The sequence below is a fragment of the Hevea brasiliensis genome, chromosome 5, assembly GCF_030052815.1.
Source record: "Hevea brasiliensis isolate MT/VB/25A 57/8 chromosome 5, ASM3005281v1, whole genome shotgun sequence".
Classification (NCBI taxonomy): domain Eukaryota; kingdom Viridiplantae; phylum Streptophyta; class Magnoliopsida; order Malpighiales; family Euphorbiaceae; genus Hevea; species Hevea brasiliensis.
This window is the reverse complement of record NC_079497.1, coordinates 6,946,236-6,956,678: the sequence shown is the minus strand read 5'-3', so window position 1 is coordinate 6,956,678 and position 10,443 is coordinate 6,946,236. Positions and strand designations below refer to the sequence as shown.

General features: G+C 31.1%; 2 protein-coding genes across 3 annotated transcripts; one reads left to right on the top strand and one right to left on the bottom strand.

Moving 5' to 3' along the window:
- The first annotated feature begins 2,099 nt into the window (after window positions 1–2,099).
- LOC110671300 (uncharacterized) lies at window positions 2,100–4,705 on the top strand. Its single transcript, XM_021833721.2, has 4 exons — window positions 2,100–2,527; window positions 2,622–2,816; window positions 3,159–3,340; window positions 4,142–4,705. Exons 1-4 carry the CDS (start codon window positions 2,239–2,241, stop codon window positions 4,454–4,456), a joined length of 981 nt encoding a protein of 326 aa, XP_021689413.2. The 5' UTR covers window positions 2,100–2,238; the 3' UTR covers window positions 4,457–4,705.
- Window positions 4,706–6,649: 1,944 nt separating this feature from the next.
- On the bottom strand, window positions 6,650–10,110 carry LOC110671312 (GDP-mannose 3,5-epimerase 2). 2 transcript variants are annotated; one of them, XM_021833733.2, is made up of 7 exons: window positions 9,824–10,110; window positions 8,471–8,887; window positions 8,261–8,354; window positions 8,032–8,161; window positions 7,808–7,940; window positions 7,361–7,568; window positions 6,650–7,205 (listed from the first exon to the last, which is right to left on the bottom strand). In XM_021833733.2, exons 2-7 carry the CDS (start codon window positions 8,878–8,880, stop codon window positions 7,050–7,052), a joined length of 1,131 nt encoding a protein of 376 aa, XP_021689425.2. In that variant the 5' UTR covers window positions 8,881–8,887; window positions 9,824–10,110; the 3' UTR covers window positions 6,650–7,049. The 2 variants fall into 2 exon arrangements, with proteins under 2 accessions (XP_021689425.2, XP_021689426.2); XM_021833734.2 differs by lacking the exon at window positions 9,824–10,110 and adding an exon at window positions 9,649–9,769.
- Window positions 10,111–10,443: the final 333 nt, after the last annotated feature.

The window sequence follows — 10,443 nt, the reverse complement described above, 5'->3', positions numbered from 1 at the left end:
CTCCAAATATATTTTTAGTTTTGCCACGTGGTCTTTAAATTAATTTTTAAAAATCATCAAAGTTTTTATTTTCAGAAAATCAAACCTGATTTCTAAAATCCGAAAAATTTCAAATAATTTTTTAAAATTCAAATAAAATAAAATATCAATATTTATCCAAAAATAATAAATTTAAAAATTAGGGGTGTTACATTTGAACTTTGCTCCTTGTTTGATCCATAATAAAAATTGTTATCGATTTTATTTAATCAATAAATTTAATTTTTATTTTTTAATTTTTTGTAATGTTGGAATTTTTTTTTTTAAAGTAGGAGGCTATAATAATAAGAATTCGAATATGAATCAACCAAATAAGTGATATTTTCAACTGTTAGAGTTAAGTCATACTAGGTTTAATAATGAGAGCATTATACTAAATTAATAAGTGATTGTTAAATATTTTAAATGCTTTATATTTTAAAATATTTAAAATAAAATAAATAAATTGAAAGAAAATCTCAAAATATAAATTATTGAATTTTTCTTTATGTAACAAAATAATGCACATAAAGAAAATTTATAAAAAAAAAAAAGTAATTTTGGCTTTCCATAAGGAAGAGGGGGCATTTTTATCAACTTAAGAGATGAGCTTTCTTAATTTTTTAAAAATTATAAAATAAAATTAATATTTATTATAAAATGTTATTTTTTTTACCGATGTTCCAATTAAAAAAATAATTGAAATTACTATATTGAATTTCTTTATAGTATTTATTTTTCTATTTATTATATAAAAATATTTTAATATTTAATTGTAAACTCGGGAAATTAATAGCTTATAAAGTATAAAATATATAATATATGTCGTGAGTAAATATTTTTTCACTTACATAAATATAAAACTTTTTTATATTTTTATTTTATAAAAATAAATTTATTTTAAATTATAAATTACTTTTTTAAATAATTATTTATAAAAAATTATATTTAGATAAATATAAAGGGTAATAAAATTTAATTCTTCAAATTCCCCTATTAGTTTCCACCCATGAGGCGTCCCCACCAAGAGAAAAACCACTGGCGCCCCCAAATCCCACCCCGAATAATTATGACATTCTTCTTGCTGGGATTTGTTTGGAATGCCAATGAAAGGTAATCTCCAAATCCTTCCATTTCCTTTGCTTATTGGTTAAGGAAGATGATATAAAGTTTTTTTTTTTTTTTTTTTTTTTTTTTAATTCAATGGACCCATACATTCGTCGACAAAAGTCAACAGAGGGTAAATTTTGAAATTTAAGTTAAAAGAAAATTATCACTCTTACCATTAATATACATTTTCTAATAATTATGAAAATTTTATAAATATATTGAAAATATTTTATAATTTGTCTAAAATCCTATCTATGTTTTATTTTCAACACCCTTGTTTTAGCTTTTTCCTTCATCTTCTTCTTCTTCCTCCCTACCAAACAGGGAGTAGAAATTTCTACACGCCAAAGTCAACAAAAACTTCCCTTCTAGTTTTCTTTTCTTTAACTTCGTAGCTTCAACGTAAAAAGCCCTTTTTAGTTTTTTTTTTTTTTTAACCTTCTCAAAAAAAGCCCTTTTTAGGATTTTATATATATATTTATATATATTCCTTTTAATGAGGTTATACAATCATAAAAAAGATTACCTTTGCTTTTGGAAAATTTTCTTGAAAAATATTTTTTTTATTTTTCAATGTTTGAGATATTCAGAGAAATAAATCAATTGAAAATATTTTTTTAATTAAAATAAAAATAAATTATTTTATTTTTTAAATTTTAATAAATTTTATTATAATATAAAAATATTTATATATATAATATAAATATATATTATTAATTTAATATTATAATTAAATAACAAAAAAATTTATAAAAAATATATATAATTTATTTTTCATAAAATAATCAGAATCTTAATCAATTTCTGCTCTTCTATTTTATTTTGCATGCTGTGCCTAAAATTTGTGAAAAACTTAATATATAATTTTTTTTATTAACATATATTTTTTTTTCAAAAATTACCAATATAATAATAATAATAAAGAAAAGAAAGAAGTGGCATTTTCTAAATATAGGTAAAATAAAGGTGCCAAACAGGGTCTTAAAAATAGCATTCGCCAGTAGCCAAGTGCCTGGTCTTTACAAAGACCACTTCGACGCCTTGGCGATTACTAGTCATTTGTCTTCTCCAAACCGAACCTTCGTTTTCAAATTGTGTGTGTCAAAAAAAATGTCTGAAGGTGGCATGACTGTCCTAGACGGAACCCATCTCAGATCGCTCCAGGTGGCCATGCCGGATTCCGAAGTCACTTTTACAGGAGCTCAAGTCCTAGATCTCGCTGAATCTGAAGCCTCTGATTCTCTCTTTGGCCTCTCATTGCCTCAATGTCTCAAGTCCTCCGCTCTCCAACGCGTCAACGTCGATGATGGTGTCAGTTTCCGGCGTTCTGAACTCACCAAAGAAGCAGCAACGTCTAAGCTCAATGACTATCTCACTGCCATAGCCGATGAACTAAAAGGTACAATATATTTTCACCTGTCTACATATCTATATATCTATCTTGCTTTATTTAATTTTTTTTTACAGTTGTGTTTTCCGATTATTATGTTTAGATAATCCATTAGTGGTGTCTATTTTGGATGGGAATACTCTGCGGCTGTTTTTGGAGGACGAAGACGAATTTGCAATGTTGGCGGAGAATATATTCACTGATTTGGATATAGAGGACAAGGGAAAGATCAGCAAGGGTGAGATAAGGAATGCGCTTCTTCACATGGGAGTTGAAATGGGTATCCCTCCTTTTGAAGGTTCGCTTCCTTGCCATTTCATTTTTGTTTACTGTTATGTGATTTTGGTCTGTGTCTTCTTGAATGTTTAGCTTTGTATTGTTATTGCTGCTGTATGTTGCAAAATGAAGTTCAATATATAGAGGGTTGCTAATTTGGGTGATTTTGTTTTGATGTTGTAAACTCTTTGTTTTGGCATTTATGTTGTATCTGCTTGATAGTGTTTTAACTAATCTTATGGGTTGTTTTCTTGCTGAATTGTTAAGGTGTTTAATTGTGTCTATTGTCAATGCTGTCTATTTTTGCTAAGAAGTGTGCTTCAATTTCATGAAAAATTGATGAATGTGACGAGTGATTGAACAGATTTTCCTCTGTTAAATGACATCTTAAAGAAGCACGGAGCAGAGGGAGAAGTAGAATTGGGCCAATTACAATTTGCTGAGTTACTTCAGCCTATTCTACAAGAAGTTGCGGATACTTTGGCTCAAAAACATGTTGCTATTATCCATAACATTAGGATTGTTAATGGTTCTAAGCTAAGAAAGGTAGTTCATTTCGGTCCCTTATCCTTAAGTTAACAATCCCCAAATGTTGGTATTGCAAAATACACTTGCTTATCAATGTTAATTCTTTTTGTGATTGATCAACATTCATTCTTTCAGTTTCTTGTGTTGTTTATGATCTGATAATGAATTATCCACACTGACGTTCCATTTTTGCTCGTTGTGGCTTCTCCTTTTTTTGTTGTGACAAATTAAGAATATAGAAGTATGTCAACTGGTGAATGTTCTTGAATTTGATATTGTTTCAGAAGTTTGTTAATAATTTAAGATTTTGGTAATGTTCAGAACATTTATGGATATACAAATACATAACAAAATTGGGTTTTCAGTATGATTAAAACACAATCTGATTCAACTAGTTGGATCATTGGCCAGATAAGTGGTTCAGTTTGGCCAATAGCATGTATATTAGGAAAAATGAGCACCAGGATTGTAGTTCTACAAGTAATCAGTCGATTCCATTTCCACCTTATCAATGTCCTACAAGAAAATAGGATCACATTATTCTGAAGTCTCAGACCAATGAAAACTTGAATCTCTAGTTAAAGAAATATTGTGCTATCAAATTTCACTAGTGAATCTCATGTTTTTCAGTTTTAGCAATTAGGAGAACTAATTGGAAGCAATTAAATGACTGCAGCTTGTTGGCTCAGAAAGGACTGACACAACAATTTTACTGCAAATGACACAGACACCTTGTAGAAAGTAGAAACTACTGTATTTTCACAATATTGGTTTATCGTATTGTGTAATTTCTTATGAACTCTAGATAATCAATTGCAGCTTTTGACCAATGAAAAGCAACTGAACAATGTCACAGAGAAGATATTGCAGGAGAAGCGCAGCAAGAAGGATGACCAAAAGAACACAGAAATAATAAGGGGTTTCCTGGAGGAAAATGGAAAAGAGTTGGGCTTGCCACCATCAGAAGCCAACGAAGCAGTGGTCCTTCTTTATGATGCAGTGCTTGCTGATGTACAGAGTGGAAAATGTGATGCAGAATCAGAGGATGTATTTGGGGAACTCGTGAAGGAAATTCTTGAGAAGTTTGCAGAGCAGCTCGAGGCCAATCCTATCTACTGTGATCTTGACAATTGAGGGGTGGCAACTGGCAAGTTGGTATCTTTATAGAGTTGTTTGGCTAAGCGATTGTTGTTTGTGCAGCATTATCACCAACCTCTCGATTTTAATATTTATGTATATTTGCATTAAATGTTTATAACCATACATTTACATACGAGTATACATGGTAACATTAGGCCAATGTCTTGGTTTTGATTCTTCCACAACATACTTTGGAATGGCTGAGTTGATCAATAAACTTCAACATAGAAAATTGTCTTAGTATGTACGGTTCACATTTTCTCAATTTTACTGGTTGATACTTTGTTAGATTTATTATCTACCTGAATGATGATCCGAGCCTTACATGGAGCTCAGCTTGTGAAATGTTCATCACTAGGCTTTAACCTAGATGAAGCTAAATAGGCCTAATTTGATATAGGAGGTGAGGTGGGTTGGGGTATCCTCTTCTATCCCATGAAAGACTGAAAGGCCGAATCCCAATTCCTTGGTGTTTGAACATGAAAATTGATATCCGGAACAATTATACCGTAGCTTAGCTTAGTTATGAAAGGACGCAAGTGTTTATCACGTAAGAGCCCCAAGCATATGCAACATGCTAGATTGCCTATCATCAACACGCCCTTTGGAGAAAGGAAGAAACTCCAGATGGGGGTCTCAAATCTGTCCCAGACAAGGACTGGTTCATGCAAATTGCCTAACATTGTCGTTTTCAGACAGAATTTTCAATTTAGCATGAAAAACCATAAACTATTTTTCTCTAAATATTCTTTCATAAAAATGTAATAATATAATATTTTTACATTATAATTGCATTTATAAAAAACTATATATTATTAGAAATAGTTTGCTCATAATAATTATAATAATAAATATTATTAAAATTAAAATCTTAAATATTACGTTAATATTCAAGAAATAATAATAATAATAAATTGTTATTATTATAAAATGTCCAATAATTTCATCATTTATGATTTGCATTTTATTTTTTCCTCTTTTTTTTAAGTCTTAAGTTTATTCTTCTAAAATTGAATTTTCTATATTTCTTAGCGATTATAAATTGTCATTGTTTATTTTTTTTATACAATATTTTGTACTTTTTTAAAACATTTATTTTTTTATAAATCATTGAAAAGTTATTCTGTTAATGATATAGATCTTTATTCTAATTATTTGATTTTCAAACTTTATATCTTTTATAGGAATGTTTATTTCTTATAGTACAATTTATAATTATGCACACAACAAAAAAAATTTGAAAAACAATTTATTATTATAATCATAATGGATTTAAAAAATATAATATAATAAATAATTAAAAAATAATTATATAAATTTAAAAAATATAAAACAATTAAATATTGATATAAGCAAGTAGAAGAAAAGAGATTTTAATAAGTTACATACTCAATATTTAAAAGAAATAAGAAATGAATTTATTTTCTAATATTAATAAATAAATTATTTAATATTAATTAACATAAATATCATTTAATTTAAAATTTTAAATTTTAATAAATGATTTGTATTATATTTTAAATTACTTTATGTATACTAATTAAAGGATAAAAAAATAAGTAAAAATAAAAATGTTACAATTTTGAAAGAAATAAAATAAATAAAAAGAAAAAGAAAAAGAAAAATTTAAAATTTAAAATTTAAAATTTAAAATTAAAGATGATAAATTAAATTTTAAATAATTAACATTTATGTCAAGTAGATATTATTTGACAAATCATGTTGCTTAGATTATAAAATGTGACACATGTTAAATTTTTAAGTGTATTAATAAATCAAATGGCTTAATTTAAGAGGTCATTTTTATGCTTAGCTTATATACATTGATCGATTGTTGAGGTGTTAATGGGTGTATAGGCTGCATAGGCCAGTGCACTCACACCAAGTGGGCACACACCTTAACGACTTCTGAAAATTGTTTACTGAACGAGAGTTTAAAACATGGTAAACAAAGGGGAAAGTGGAATTTTTGGACCCCCATAACGGACAAGGGCAAGGACAATAATCCTGTGCCTTGAATATTACAAAGGAATATCCTTGATGTAAAAACAGAAGTTGAACATGGCGGAGCCAAGTATTGGTTAGATCCACCATTGTCGCAATCTAAGGACAGGGAGGGCCTAGTCCCAGGATGGTTACTGCCCCACTTCGTTATTAAATATACAAATGAAACCATGAAAGCATAACTTGAACTCTTAAATCGAAGGATTTTATTCACAGAATTGCAGCCGCCTCCACAACAATTCCATTTATAGCTGCTAAGTTTTACCACTTAGGTATCACAAAATTCAACATGAATGAGAGAATTTTGCCAACCAATGCCAAAATACAATATCAAAGCAAAAAGTTGCAAGACATCTGATGAAATGGGTATGATAACTTCCCTGAAATGCAGCAACATGATACAAACAAGAAAAAAATATATATATATATAGTTTAAGCAATTAATGGTCCACTCAAATACCTTCCTAGTACTCCATAACCATGTATAACTTACGAGTGCAATATCGTATGTCCATAACCATATCAAGGGGAAAATTTTGGTATTCTTTATCACAATAGAATGGCCATTGAAGCTTCAACCACTTCATTCTTTGCCATCGGCAGCACGAAGTGAACCCAATTGAACTGGTGCTTGGGTTCCCACCACTTTAGATGATCCGTAAATGGACAAGTCAATACCTTGAGCCTTCTCTTTCTCAATCTGTTCCTTGATCCAGAAGTAGGTAATTCTCAGCCCGTCCTGCAAAATAGCATGTGAACTCATTATTGATACAGCAGCAAGTACAAAATACATAAGCTACTAAAAATGGCCTTGTTGTAAACTTCCTGTTGGTTCTGAGGAAGTTCCACATGCATTCAAAATGTAACCAACATCAAATCTTGTTATCTAGATACCTTCAGCTTCATTGTGGGAGCCCAACCAAGCTTCTCTTTGATCAGGGTGTTGTCTGAGTTACGGCCTCGGACACCTTCTGGGCCAGGAATGTGATGGATCGGGAGCTTCTTGTTCTCAAAGCTGAGAACAATCTCAGCCATCTCATTCATGCTAACCATTTCATCACTTCCAATGTTCACCGGCTCCCGGAAGTCCGACTTGGTCAATCTAAAAAATGGACGATTATTTTAGGATGAACATCAGTGAAGACTGAAGAACGAATATTTTAACATTGTTCTAAGAAAATTATACATGTTCATAAACTTTTTTATCAAATGAACATTCTCATATATTCCATTCCTGTGTCTATGAACAAATTTGTATCGACATTATTGCAAACAAAAAATCTGAAGAAGAATGTTGCAAGTCTCAGTCATATAAACTACATAAAAAACATGAAGTGCTACCTCAGCACACCTTCCACGCATTCATCAATAAAGGTGAAGGATCGAGTTTGAAGTCCATCTCCCCACATCTCAAACTTGTTGATGGAAGTGATTGCCTTTCTGCAAAAAGCAGCAGGTGCCTTCTCACGGCCACCTGTTAAATATGCAAGAAAACAACAACATTAGTGTAATCTATAAAGCAACAAAATCAATAGAATCTAAGAAGCAAAGTCATGTGCGTCTACCTTTCCAAGTTCCAAAAGGACCATAAATGTTATGGAACCTTCCAATTCGGCATTCAATTCCAAAGTCCTTTGTGTAGTGCTTGCATAATTCCTCCGTAGCAAGTTTCTCCAAGCCATATGCATCTTGAGGCTATAACACAAGTTGAAAGGAAAGTCATCAATTAATTCAATTATTTAGCGGTCAGAAACAAGAATGTTGGATGGTTGTCAACCACTATGAGAAACCAACCTCTGCAGGCCAGGCATCAGATTCCTTCAAGCTCACATTAGTGTCCAGCTGCTTAAATTCAGGGTAAATACAAGCACTAGAGGCATAGAAGAACCTGCAAAAACAAGAAATCAGACTTTCCAAACATGTAATAGGAAAATCCAACTTCCAATTTACATTGGGATTTCAATTCAGTCAGGACCAATATATACTCTACACACAACAACTAACCTCTTAACTCCATTGATCCTAGCAGCCTCAAGCATGTTGAAGCTGATCATTGTGTTGTTATACATAATGACAGAGTGGTTGGACTGGATGAAGCCCATCCCACCCATATCAGCAGCAAGGTTAAATACATGGTCTATATCCTTTGTAACCTTCAAGCAATTATCCATAACCCTTAGATCCACGAGATGGAATTCATGGCAGAACATATCTTCTGTCATGTGCTCATTCTTCTTCCAATCAGAAGCAATAATGTAATGGCCCTCACTCTTCAAACGGCGAGCAATGTGGGAGGCAATAAAACCACCACTCCCAGTAATGGAAATTCGGAGCTTCTCAGATGGCCAGTAAGTTTCTCTCTCAAGATTCTCATAGGTGAAAGCCCCATAGTTGGTTCCGTCAGTGCTTCCCATATTGATACTGTATCAGTCAAATAGTTAACATAACATCCAAGATGCAGCATATAATATCACCCATGTGTTAATATAACTGTATGTTAACAGAGCATCAAAGACTGCTAAATTAAATGGTTCACAATATGAGATCCCTAACAAACAAATACCAATAGAAAAGAAAATGATGCCCCAAATTCATGCAGCGGTCATTCCCCAAAAGAAAAAACAAAGTAAAATACTAGCCGACACAACTGCTGATGTGATAATTACTCAACTCCTAACTATCTCGAGGGAATATGAAAATCTCCTGCAAGATATAGCCGTTTTTACAATTTAATTTCAAGATTCTAACCCAAACCCATCAATAGGCCGTTGTCAAAGTTTATGGAATCTATTAAGGAGAGAATTTTATAGAAAATGCAGAGAGCTAAAGCCAATAACTACTACAAGAGAAGGAAGCAATTCCAGCCAAACAATCCTAATCCACAAAAAGGTATGTAAATATAAACAAGACCTATAAAACCACTTTGACCAAGTGAAAAGGCAAGAAAAAGAGTGAGCAACAGAGAAAAAACATTTCTAAAAGTTCTCAATATTTCAGATTCGCTAACAACAAAAGGCATAAAACAAACAACCACTGTCATCAATTTCATCAATAACACGAAATTTAGCTTAAAAACTAAATTAAGAGAGAACATATGTATCAAGGGTAAGGTTTTACATAAATATATAGCCAACGAAGAAACAAATGCTCGTTTACGGAGGAAAAAAAAATTAAATACTAACAAATCTCCAAGACAGAGGATCCACAGATGTGAAAGCAAAGCCCATTTTCCACCCTAACCCTAAAACATAACAAAAGGAGGCGAGAAACCGAGAAAGAAAAAGGGTATACAAACCCCAGGAAGAGACGATATTAGATAAGAGAACAGAAGAGCAACAAACCAGTTAAGAATTTTACCTGTGAGACCTACAAATTGGTTTTTCAAGCTTTATCGAGAGAAACTGTAAGAAGGGAAAGCAGCTGAGACGTTTAGACAGAGAGAAGGAGAAAGGCCACAATTTAGAAGGCCATCATGTTCATGCTATATATAGAGGCAGGTGAGAGAGAGAAAGAAAAAGAGTGAGAGGGGGAGAGTAAAGGAACAAACAAGGGCACTCATTTCCTTCTTCTCAGCGACCATGATCTTTAATTTCCCTTCCCATCATTATTGAGAGAGAGAGATTGGGCCTGCGACGCAGGAGAGATAAGAGACAAAATTTTGCTTATTATTATAGTGTTTATACATCATTTAAATGTAAATATTTAATAAAATAATTATTAATTTTTTTTAATTTATAATAACTATACTTTTTATTATAATTTAATTATTTATAGACAAGTTGAAATTTTTTATATAAATAATAATAATAATAATAATAAATTATTATAAAATTATAAATTTAACTAAAATTTAAGGGAAAATAATTAAAAATATATATCACATCGGGGATTCTAAAAGATTAACTCAACCTTTTAATCGCTTTAGAATGGAGTCGTTGGCAAATAATTTTTAATTATTTATTAATGTTGCTTAATGA

Bases quoted from the DNA above. Each gene is read 5' to 3' on its own strand.
- LOC110671300 (XM_021833721.2), top strand. From the start codon at position 2,239: ATGTCTGAAGGTGGCATGACTGTCCTAGACGGAACCCATCTCAGATCG. The intron at 2,817-3,158 runs GTTCGCTTCCTT...GTGATTGAACAG, and splicing joins GGGTATCCCTCCTTTTGAAG to ATTTTCCTCTGTTAAATGAC. The intron at 3,341-4,141 runs GTAGTTCATTTC...AATCAATTGCAG, and splicing joins ATGGTTCTAAGCTAAGAAAG to CTTTTGACCAATGAAAAGCA.
- LOC110671312 (XM_021833733.2), bottom strand. From the start codon at position 8,880: ATGGGAAGCACTGACGGAACCAACTATGGGGCTTTCACCTATGAGAAT. The intron at 8,355-8,470 runs GTTAGTTGTTGT...TTGTTTTTGCAG, and splicing joins AGGATCAATGGAGTTAAGAG to GTTCTTCTATGCCTCTAGTG. The intron at 7,206-7,360 runs GTATCTAGATAA...GCTATTTTGCAG, and splicing joins CTCCCACAATGAAGCTGAAG to GACGGGCTGAGAATTACCTA.